General features: G+C 36.5%; 1 protein-coding gene across 3 annotated transcripts in view; it reads right to left on the minus strand.

Annotated features, from left to right (window-relative positions):
- The window catches only part of TMEM63A (transmembrane protein 63A), a 31,075-nt gene extending 19,317 nt beyond the window's left edge, over positions 1–11,758 (minus strand). For all 3 annotated transcript variants that reach the window (XM_026845945.1, XM_026845946.1, XM_026845947.1), the window contains exons 1-9: positions 11,566–11,758; positions 9,254–9,333; positions 7,674–7,737; positions 6,188–6,225; positions 4,845–4,987; positions 2,300–2,351; positions 1,042–1,150; positions 552–622; positions 13–93 (exon numbers count right to left, since the gene is read on the minus strand). In XM_026845945.1, coding sequence (XP_026701746.1) covers positions 13–93; positions 552–622; positions 1,042–1,150; positions 2,300–2,351; positions 4,845–4,987; positions 6,188–6,225; positions 7,674–7,737; positions 9,254–9,333; positions 11,566–11,751 — 824 coding nt within the window. In that variant the 5' untranslated portion in view covers positions 11,752–11,758. The remainder of the gene's footprint in view (positions 1–12; positions 94–551; positions 623–1,041; positions 1,151–2,299; positions 2,352–4,844; positions 4,988–6,187; positions 6,226–7,673; positions 7,738–9,253; positions 9,334–11,565) is intronic.
- Positions 11,759–12,324: the final 566 nt, after the last annotated feature.

The raw sequence follows: 12,324 nt of genomic DNA on the forward strand, positions 1-12,324 counted from the left end.
AAAAACAAGTACCTTTTTTTGAAGAGATGAATAAGCTTGGCTACATCGTAACACAGCTGGACCTCCAGCACAGCACAAGTTGGGTAGGCAGCACTGAAAAGGAAGCAGTACATGAGAACAGTTAAGAACAGAAAGTACAGTGAAGAAATTTCTTCAAAGAGCATCACTGTTGTCTAACTGACATTTCAATCATTCATTTTGTTTCTGAATGAGGTATAGTGGAGACTTCCAGAGAGACACCTGCTGAAAAGTGAAATATGAGGTGTGCCACATTATTCCCAAGTAAAGGCCATGTGGGAGCATGAATGAGAAGTGTGGATACACAGGCAGCCACTTTCTTAGATTCTAATTTAAGATCACCTAATTTAATTGAAACATAGTCTTTTCTCAATTCTGTCTAAGGAATAAGATACGCTTTTAGAAGATGGATACTATAACCTGAATATTAAACAGTGAAAAAGTCAAAAAACATTTCTGCTTGGGCAGGTGACACTACTAGGACAATTTTGAATCTAGTGTTCCTAATGATACTACTCGAGCAGGGAACTTACGTGAAATGGCCTTGTATTGTCTCTTCTTTTGCATTTTTTGGAAGACCAGTTATAAACAATGTGCACTTAACCTGCAAGAGAAAACGCAACTCCAATTTTGAGAAACCACATCATGAAAGTAAAACCACATCATGAAAGTAAAAACAAGAATATGAGGAAGGCAGTAACACAACACAAGTAGCTGCACTGAAGAGGGGAAAGAAAGGTAGGAAATTTTGATGGGAGCTGCCACCTATTCACCATGTTCATCTTCTACATTAGTAACAAGTTACATCAAAATTTCACAAATCACCACCCAACCCCCTTCGCTCTGTCCATTTTCACAATTCACTTTCACAATCCACAAAAGTGGAGCTTTGCTTTCAGTGAATTCCTTCACACTTACAATACATTCTAGCAAGCAGAAGGAATCTTAGCAGTTTGATTTTTTTAGAATTATCCACTTGCAAACATGCTATATGTTTTTTTTCCCCCCAATACAGAAACTTACTGTGTTTTCTTCTTTATATGTGACATACTTCATGTGATGTCTCATGAAGACAACAGTCAAAATCAGGTAAACAACAGCAAAAACCGTGTGCAGCCAAAGAAGATTATTGCTGTCAGAAAAATGTTATGAATATGAGAAACAGGAAGAACCAGTTGTACAACCGATACAAGTAGCCATGAAGATGCTAAGTAATTCAGAACCTCTCACTGAACACAAAACAAGAAAAAAAGGTAGTTACTGGTAGTCAGTTACACCTACGCAGATGCCTTGGACAGCCATTGGGGTTACTTGCTTACCATAAAATTCTATGGGTAACAGACCTACAAAGAAAATGGATATTCTATGACATGGATATTTTTAGGCAGCGTTTGGCTTGTACCTTCTCATTCACATCACCAATAGCACACATCATGCTATTTGCCAAAATGTTTTTTATTGGCCTTATTATTTACTGTGCTGAGTGCATAATTGAACTCTCCTTGAACATAATTCTTACACAAATTGAAAACTGCCTAATACAGGGAGTAAATTCTGCTTCTCTGATAGATCCTTTCTCAAAGCTTACAGAAGTTCTGTTCTGTGAACAGCTCTTCAGTTTTGCAAAAAGCATTAATAATTACAATTAACCTAAACCACAGGAACCTATTTTACAGATAAAAAAACCCAAACAAACAAAAAATCCCCACTAGTTACTTGGATTCATAACGTGGTTAAAAATACCTGAAGTGCATTGGCAGAAACTCTATTGGATATAGAGGCATGGATGGATGTGGACTGATCAAGTAATAAGCCAAAAAATTGTACATCTTTGTATCTCAACTATTTTACAGACCTTTTAATAAAAACACACATAAGTAATTTTGTGATCTCAGATATGAGAGATACACACACATAAAGAGAATTTAAATCATTTGTGTTACACATTCTAGTAAAGCTGTTAGCTTTATTTTCCTTCTGAAGTATGGTTTCTTTTCATGTGGAAATTTCTGAAAATAATATCACTAGATGTGCAGTCATTAGCCAAGAGAAACATGTGGTGTAAGAAGTAAGAGCTGAGAGAGTAGAAGCCAAGTCTCCAGATTTCTTATCAGCACTGTAACTGCATAGCCTGAAGCAGAACTTACCCCAGTTTCAGTTGTTGAAGCGTGAATAAGTAATTCCTACCCCATGAGCCATGTGGCAAGTATCAATTCATGTGTTTAGAGACTATGACAGGAAACAGACATAAGCATAAAAGTACTCTCTAAGATTTACTTACCCAGTTTGTAAGTTTACTATAGTTGTTCTTCCAAAACTATAGGGATCTTTATCTAAGAAGAACAAAAACAAGTAGCATAATTAACTGGTGCAACATCCACATGCAAACTATCTAAAGTCAGTTGTTTTTTTTTTAATGTTGATATACTACTTTTTAATGCTAAACATGTCCATCGTTAAAAATATTTAGAATCGTAACTAATGCTGGTTTACAGTGTATTGCATTTTAAAGTTGGGAAAAAAGCGCAGGATTATACCACATTCAACCCATCAAGAGAAATTATAGATTATTTTAAACATCTGAATACTAGATATTTGCAGCAGTTTCCCTTCTCTCTTCAATCTCCCTTCAACCCATTAACAACATTGTTTAGGGATTTGAACATATTTCCCTCACATTTCTTATCTCAGTTTTTTAAACTGCATTAATTCAGTGTTGACAAACCAGTACTGATAACCTTACGAAGGTCAAAAATGAGAAAGTTTATATGACATTGTTTCTCAAGACTGTCAAGTATTTTTAAAAAAATTATAATTCAAGGCAGTGAAAAATGAGTACATATTCACAAAGAGACCTAAGTGTATCTGGAAAGCTAAACAATCTTCTACCATAGACTGTTCAACCACATAGCAAGTTAAGTCATCACAACCAAAAAAAGTACAAATGCACAAAAACAACATAGCATGGAAGGGGAGAAAGAAGGGGAGAGGCACTAAAACTTCATATTTGTTTTTCATCTGTATTTCCTAGCATCACAAAAATAAATGCAAGAAACCAGAAGCTCTATTCTCCTGCTTTAGAAGGCCAGTCATACTCCACCTTTTCAATTAACAGAGAGCATCTATTGGTATCCAAGATACTACTACTTTTATCAAATTGTAGTTACTTAGAGAAGGACCATGCACACAAATTGGTGTGTATTACAGAATCCATTTTGGTATAAATATACAAGTAGTAAACAGATCAAAAGAGGGAACTATGTTTTGTAAGTTTTTTGAAGGCACCAGCATCTCTCTCTTTACTTTATGAAGGAGATGAGATAGCAACAAGGGCACCAGTTGTGTTGGATTTGATTCTGTAAAACTAGGAAGGCTGCTGAGAACAGAGATGGAAAACAAGGAAGGAGAACCACTGTGAAGTGATAAAGGGTCCTTTGAAATAACAGAAAAAGAAATGCAAAGAACTAAAAAAGAACAGCAATGGTCTTTAAGAAAGCAGGTATTAATATAAACAGAGAATGGATAAGAAAGAGCTCATAAAATGGAAGTCAGAGACGGCAGTTCCACAGAGAAACATACTGAAAGCACAGGTACAACATAGCCCATTACAGAGGAGGGCTAAGTCACAAGGCTGTTTAAAACACAGGTAGGAGTAAACTGAAAACAAAAACTAGGCCACATTATTAAGGACAATAGAAGAGAATAAATTACAGGGACAAAGATCCGCAAGGTCAGTACACAAAACAAGATGCAATTGTTGTGGTACAACAAGCAAAACAAAACACAAGCAAATACTCCTCCTGAAAGCTCCTGGGAAAAGCAAGCAAATTACTGCTTTTTTTGCATCACTATTCACCAAGATGATCAGCTATGAACAACTCTGTAAACAAGATCCTGACAAGACTGATAGAAAGCCAAGCATAAAATGGGCTTAATAAGGGCTAATTATCAAAAATGGAAGAATGCTTAAACAGGGTTTAACAGAGTTCTGTCCACCAGTATTATTAGCAACCTGAATGGTAGACTAGAGGACACACTTATTTGTTGACTGTGAGTTAATAATGGAAAGAGGTAGGTGTCACACCAGCAGACATAATCAGGACTAGACTGCAAGAAACATGAAATAATTCTTTGCCCAGTCAGCACAGTCTCAGCAAGAAGATCTGTCTAGTTTTGAGCTGCCAACCAAGACAGAAAGTAACTGTTTGAGACAGTCTAGCTAGATTAAAACAAAAAGTTCAAATGATGACTGATGATTTTATGATCAGCGAAATAGAAAACATTTCTCATTAACGACCAAATTAACTGGTCTGGTTTATCAAAAAGAGGAAACGGCACAGATGAATTAATAATCCTCAAGCAGCTAAAAGGATATTGCAAAGAGGAAAATAATAATCTGTTCTTCCCAGTGACAGGTCAAAAAATAGTGATCTTAAATCGCAGGAAAAGATATTCAGACTGGACACTAGAAAAAGTTTTCTCGTCTGTGAAGACATTTTCCATTGGCAATTGCTACCAATAAAAATCATAAAGAGTGACTTGATAAACACCAGTTAAGAGGGCATAGGTAAAGTTGATCCTGCCTTGAACCTTCTAGGTGTAGTCGTCCAAGTCTGCATGTGGTCTGCCACCCTGTTTCTGACAAAAGTTTTTGCCAGACATACAAAAAACCCTCTACTCTCATACAAATTTCACACAAAATGACACACACAGCAGACTGAGGGGAGAAAACAAAACAAAACTTACAAAGTCTAACAAAATTTTTAAAAAATCCTACGATGATATAAACCACAAAATTCTTCTCAGAATACAAACAGAATTCTTACCAAGTAGATCACCCGATAGGTTGACAGGTAATATGACACACACAGACAAAATGCTGACAGCAATTAACAAACAGATGATGTGACGCTGGAAGGCAAGGTAATGTATGGCATCTTCACCACATCTCTCATGAATCTCGTCATCGCTGCATCGTAGACAGAAAAGCACATGGTCAGCCTACTTAGTATCTTTAGGATTTTGGTGTGTGCTTTTTGAAAATACACCAATTTCTCAGTCTACCCAGTGACATATCCATCGATCCCTATTGGTTTTCAACAACGGTTGTGTTCTTTCATGCATAAATCTAACTTCCAGAAGTGTCTTTTTCCTGTGCAGTATCACCATACAAAAATTAACAAGAGGGAATTTAAGATGAAACAAGCGATCTGAAAAGCATATACAAATCCAAGTTCTTTTTTATCAGCCTAAAAGAGGACAAAGTCATTTGCTGTGACCCCCTGCTTTATGACAGTCACAAGGTGTTAAGTCTAGCTCTCAGACTTTAAGATCACACTGTGACAGTGTTCACTCATCTCCATAAAGGCTCCCCATGAGGAAAATTCAGAATTGCCTTATTGTTGTGAAATCAAATTAACAGAAAATATTAATAGGCTTTGGAATGAACTCATCATCTATCCATTGTCAGTAGGACAGATGATTAAAACAGGAGTTCTTAGAAAAGGAAGGAACTGAACTAGCAAAAATGGAGAAAGACAGGCTCAATACCCACCCCTTTTTTGTTTTACTGTATCCAATCTAGAAATTGATTTTTAAAAATCATGATTTACTAAGCCCCAAGAGATACAAAGAACGAACTCACAGATCTAATGCTCAGTTTCTGGGAAACAGTGGGATGAGCTTTTCCTAGTTCATCAGTTCCAGACCCAAGTAAACCACGAGTTCTCCACAGAAATCCTTGCAGGGAAATCCTGTTTCCTGCCCCGGGGCCCTGACAGCTTCAAACAGGGAACACCCACACAGTACTCTTTGAAGGGTAAAAGCCTAGAGCCTAATTAGCTCAGAATCCATATAAATGTCATAGATTCACTTAGGTTCACACACTGTCCCAAGATCAGGAAGTCCCTGGGCTGCCAGCAGAAGGCAGAACTGAAGAAGTAGTATTCCCATAAACTGACCTTGTTTTCATATTCTTTCTCCACCCCACCAGAGGCACCTGTATCGTGTTTGTATTAAATTCTATCTACTCAAGGAAAAAAAACCCAAACCAAAAAAAAAAACCACAACAAAAAAACCCCAACCAACAACATTTTTTGAATGCAACCCCCCTTTTTAATTTAAAAAATTAAAAAATAAACCACAGGTCATTTCTGTTTCATATACTTACTGCATCCGGAAAGCAGCTGTCACCCAAGAACAAAACCCCTACAAATATAAAAGGAATTTTTTAGGATCTAACATAGAAAAAATATAGTCTTTATACAGTTAAGAGAAGTCTTTCTATTAAGCCAATCTCTTAGCTAAAATGTTGGCAGTTTGTTGCTCTGAAATAATAATTATGAAACATACAGAAAAATACCTCATACTCTACATACTTTTTACAAGGTACTTCATATGACTGTCTTCAGAAAGTATTTAAGGGGAGTTTTTTTATTACTTACACATTTATTGTTTGGACTTCTTAAATTTAAACAAGTGTGTCCAAATCCCACCTCCAATGAACAGAAGTCAAGACTGAGGCTTCTAAGGAATTTTTTTAAAGGATTGTTTTAGAGCAGAAAAGGTGATTTTTTTTTTTTTCCAAAACCATTTCCAGAGACTCTTGAATTTCAGAGATAAGTTCCATGAGAGTCTAATACAAGTTAATCAGTTAAACAGCAGTGAGAAACAATACTGTGATTACATTAATAGAAAGGCTTCTTGTATAGGTTTACAAATCCCCCTATGGAATGGTACAGCAGAGATCACATTTCACTGAACGTTCCAGTACGGTTCAAAACAAACTCAAAAAAAACCTTGTCTCTCAGAAGGCCTCTTCTTCCCAGTGAATAGTACTGAGCTAAAGAGACACATTTTTATTCAACAGTTTCAATGATAAAGTTGCTTTACGATTTTTAAAATTATGAAGAAAACTACACAAATAGCAGAGCAATCCTGATCAAACAGCAGTATGCTTTTGATGCTCATACAATTATTGAGTTGCAATGTTAGATATTAGGTTGATACATATATAAAATGTTAAAATGTAGGCTGCCACCACTGGACAACTCTTGAATGGTTCATTCTGAAAGATGTTTATTCATGCAAAAGATGTGTGACTTCAAAGACTCCAGAGAGACTATGGATGGAACCAATTAAAAGTTTGGCAAAAAATTATCTTCCACTCCAAACCAGTTTTAATATTAAGAGCACATGGTATTATTAGTAGCCTCACACTTGCATCCAGTTTTCTCATATTTGTGAGGAAGACAATGTACCCTAAAGACCAACTAGGTATTATTTGTAATGTGAACATAATGTAACTTTTTGAACTGTTATTTAAGTACAAATTATTTAGTAGTCTTTTTTTTTTTCTTCCCTCCTTCCCTTTTGAAATTAATATAGTCCCTCTTCTAATTAAAAAAAAAAAAAAGTTCACTTAAAAACAACAAAACAAGATATTAGTTTGTGATATGGCAATAGTTTGTCAGGAAATGGAGAGAGATTATGTATGGTTCTGCAAAAACACAATACACAATGCATTAGTCATTTTAGCATATAGATGGTCCTCCAGTTTAATTACTGGTTCATTGGGCTAGGTGGAATGGCAAATTACAACAGACCCCATTAAATAGTTTACATTAAAAAAAGTATTAAAACTCTAGAATACTTACCCTATCATATTCAAGATCTTCAGGTACCGAGGAAGATGTTGACAATCGGTTGTATCTTGATTCACTAAAATACATTAAATGATGTTTTTAAGTATCTTTAATAACAGATGATGGTATTCCACAGGATTATTTCAACTTTCACAATTCTGAAGTAACTAAGTGGTACAAAAATACTTTTTCGCTTATGAAAGCTGTGGTTTTCACCTTGTAGAATATGCTTAATTACAGTAACTTGTGTTATGTCTCAGGTTGAAAAGGGAGGTCATGTGAACTCCTGACCTGACAGCACATAACAGAACTAGAAAGAAAATAATGCTTTATTGGGATATTAAGACCACAGTAACATAAGAGATTGCAACACAGGTTTGGAAGCCTAGCGAGGCTGTTCAAATACGCCTCATGACAAGAGATCACCTCTTTTCCCTCCACCTTTCCTCCCTCATTTTACAGTCATTACTCAGAATTACTCTGTAAGATTAAATCCCTCACCTGCAGGGCCACCTTCTGGTGCAAACTAAGTCCTGTAGCAAGGCTAGAAACATTTAGAGACTGCAGCCCTCAAAAATAGCAGAGTCCCTGTTTTTAGTTTGTTGCTAAAAAGAAATGTTGCAATGGTGATGTGCCAATAATTACAGGACAATGCATGTTAAAATGGAGCGAATTCATAGGTGTATCTATAATATTTTTGACCTAGCTGGCTCAGGTCACAGCCCAGCAGGGACAATAACATAGGCTCCTAGGTGTCTGACTGCTCAAGGACCTGTTTGTCTCACAGGCCCCTACAGCTCACATGGAAGCCCATACCTGAGCATCTTCATTCTTGCTGCCTGAGCTAGCTGGATTAAAGCTCTTTCCCTCCCCGCCCCCCCCCCAATTGTACCTGGATTACATCTAAAACCATATTTCGAGTCCTTTCCTGCTGCTTAGTTGTGAATTTACCACAACTTCGTTACACCACTAACACCAGGAAGAGGCTCGCTGTTAAAGTTTACCCACTTCATAAAGAGACAGCTAGCTTTTAAAGATCTCAAGGCATCATTCTGCAGAAATAATATTTAAAAAAAAAAAAGATCATTTGCAGTCTTACTAAATATCAGTGAAGATTTCAGAAAACTGCAATGATACATTTCTTTCTTATTTTTAAACCCTTCAGAAATATTATGGCACAGGCAGTGTAGGGAGCTCTGAGAAGATACTGGGCTTGAGCCAAGATAAACAAAGCAGTTAATATCCGTCTATCATAGAATCACACTGTAAACATCAAAATGCAGGTATGTGACATGTTAGCAGACAAGAAACCTATTTTCTTACCTCCACTTCCTTAACCTGCAACTGTAGAATGAAATTCATGACTATGCCAAACATACAACTTTAATACTGAAACCACAAAGAGTAACTCTGTGAGTGGGATGTATTTCACACAAAGCAGCATGAGGACATTTTTAACAAATATGTGCATGTGATTACAAATAATACCTAATTTATACAATTTTGCTTAAATTAAGTCCTATTTACAGTACCTACTTCCACGTTCCCCAGATGGTTTCAACAAATTGGTTCTGATTGCATATCTTTTTTACCTTTCAGCTTCTGACACCAGAGCAACACGACCATAGTCCCAGAATCTCTTTCTTATAATGGAAAACAGTAATATTAGAATCTAGAAAATAAAAACAAAGATTTTTGAATATTTATTTTTCCACTTCATAACAATTACTCTTTGGTGTATAGGAACTGTCAAAAAAAATGCTGTCCTAGCTCCTAAACCAACTGTCATACATCAACCAATCCAGTGGTGGCTGTGCTACAAACCCCTGCCTGGGACCAGAGGACCAGAACACCTGCCTTCCTGCTCTGATTTATAAAGGAGAACTGCATGAAAAAACACTTCTGAACTGCAAGTGTAGGAAGGTTTGTGACAGAAAAAGTACCAAGCAGTACTTCCGAGGAAGTAAAAACTTTCATAAATACACCTTTACTATTATTCATTACTTTATGACCAGAATTATGACTTGCAATTTTATTTATTTTGAAACAATGGTGTAAACAGGCTGTAAGGGGCTCAACTGTTTTCTCAAGCATGAGAATTATTTTTATCCTCAGTAAAAGGATAAACCTCTTAGAAATTTATATCTGATCTCTGCAATTATTATTCATCTTCCGCCTGTATTTTCACTTTTTGAGAGCCTAACAAGAAAAAAAAAACCTAACACTGTGTTATTTCATAAATGCATTTATTTTGTCTTTTTCTTTATTTAAATAAACAAGTTGCTCTGTACAAAGCAACAAAGCAGAAGTAACAAGGTGTGTTTTCTATGCATATGTAGCATATGCCCTCACTCCTAGCCCCTCCTACATCTCATACCTGTTTGGCGAGAAAGTGGTGCTAGTGATGTAACTTATTTGGATCTATGCAAATACCGACTGGCCAGCCAGGATACACGTTAAGATTATCTAGGCACCTGGATTACACAGCTAATTTCCACATTTCACAATGAACATAACCTTCTTCTAAGAGTCTTCCTCCCAACAGGGATTATTAATTTAGATCTTCCTCCTTCATCTGGCCATTAAGCTTCTTGCAAGCAGGAAAATTCTCTAGACTCTTTGGCAACTTTGGCTGAAATTGGCTAATGTATTCTACGGTTATTAGGAAGAACTGCCAGATAAAAACGGGAAGAAAACACAATATATAAACCTCACTTCCTTAGGAAACCAGCCTAGATATAATATTCAGAAACCCATCAGCATGACAGTTACTAAAGGGATATGCAGTAAACGTGCACAAAAATAAGAATACAGGAGTTGCTAAATAAATTGCAGTACTTGGTACTTGGAGAGAAGCCTTCCACACTGCACCTAACTCTCTACCTCATGCTGTTTGAGAGGAGAGTTCAACAGCAAGGAACTCGAAAGCAGAGACTTAGTATGTTAAAATTCAACCACAGCTTTGCAAAAAAAAAAAAAAAAAAAAAAAAAAAAAAAAAAAAAAAGTAAGTCCCCTCATTCCAACAATATCTTATTAAATGCTGTGGCATCAGTTTCACAGAGCAGTAAATACTGTACATGATTTGTGGTAGCATGCTGCATACACCAAATCAACAGCAAAGAATGCCACTATGTAACTTCTAGGAACATCCCCTTATATTCCTACAAAACTACCAGCTCAGACCTTATGCAGGTAGTTTTAAGTTTCTCCACAGTAGCTTTCTAGAACCCAGGAACTGCATCATTACTTTAGTCTCATTTTACTACTACAGACCTCACTTACCAGGCCAATTTGCAGGTCTGCAGCTCTCTTTCTGGTGGCTTAAGACCACCTAGACCAAATTTACATTAATAATCGTAAGGGTTTTTGGAGTCTTAGGCCTGTTCTGGAGCCTCCAGAGCAGCAACTAATCCTATTCCTCCTTTTCTCAGGACTGAGCTGATCAGTACATTATTTCCTCAACAACTTCATGAAATCCAATTTTTAAAAAGTTTGTGAAACGACAGGTTTTCCATATTGTATTTCATTTTGAGTAACAATCAAGTTAGCAATGGTGTTCTCTTCCTGAAAAGGTACCCAGTACCTAAACCCAGAGTAAGGGAAAAACATTCTTGCAGTTAAGACAAAACATAGAAACCTGAGCTACCACTACTAAGCTCACCATGACCCTATGATACTTCATTCTCTCTACATCCACACAGCGACCCTGTCATCCTACATGTATGGGAACCCTTATCAGCACTTGAACAGTGCTTTGAGGTTCCCAGCATGGCCTTAGCACATTTCTTATTCTGAAGATAATCAGAAACAAATTCCAACCCGATAAATAAGAGAATTCTGAACAATCTAACTTTTGAGAAGGCCAGAGGTATGTTCAATACAAGAAATAGAAACTGGGCTTACAAAAAAGAAGGTTACATCAAGCAACAGGACAGTTGGGATTCCACCAAAAGTTACTCCTTGGAGCACTGTGCTGCCCCGGGCAGTGCTGTAGCAGTATGTCTCATTTGTTGAGTTGAAAGGTACGCTTCTATTCCAGAAGTAGACTAGATGAGAATGTCCAAAACCCAGAAAAAAGAAAGGGTTCATTTTGTCTTTCCCTTAAAAAAAAAAAGAAAAAGAAAAAGTGAAAAGCCTGCCTGGTATTTGTGAGATATACTAATATTACAAATATTAAAAGTGCAGGAAGCTTCTGAAGTACCTGGTGGAAGAGAAGTTGTATTTGCAATCTTTCCTCTTCATGTGTAAAATATTTTGCCATAACTGACAGGCTGAGTTATCAGCAGTGCCCAAGCAACAATTCCAAACATCTAACTAATCATGTCCTCTACAGACATCCAAGGAAGACTACAGAAGACTCACACAAAACAAACTTCTCTATCTACTAATCTGTAACATCAAACTACTTATAATTCCAGCCTGGATTCTGATTCTACGAGTAACACAGGATATTAGATATTCCAGTAATAGAGTTTGAAGACTTTGTTTCTAGTTGGTGTGCATGTGTGAACATACCAGTTTGTGAACTTTGTATTCAAATGTCAAGACCTCTAGATTATTAACAAATTTGGCACCAATTCCATAAAAAAGAACTACTACATAAATACACATGCTCTTTTCTGTTCTTGGGCTATTGTGTGATTTTTCCTTTTTTAACAGGAG

The sequence above is a fragment of the Athene cunicularia genome (genome assembly GCF_003259725.1).
Source record: "Athene cunicularia isolate RWA chromosome 3 unlocalized genomic scaffold, athCun1 chr3_part1, whole genome shotgun sequence".
Classification (NCBI taxonomy): Eukaryota; Metazoa; Chordata; class Aves; order Strigiformes; family Strigidae; genus Athene; species Athene cunicularia.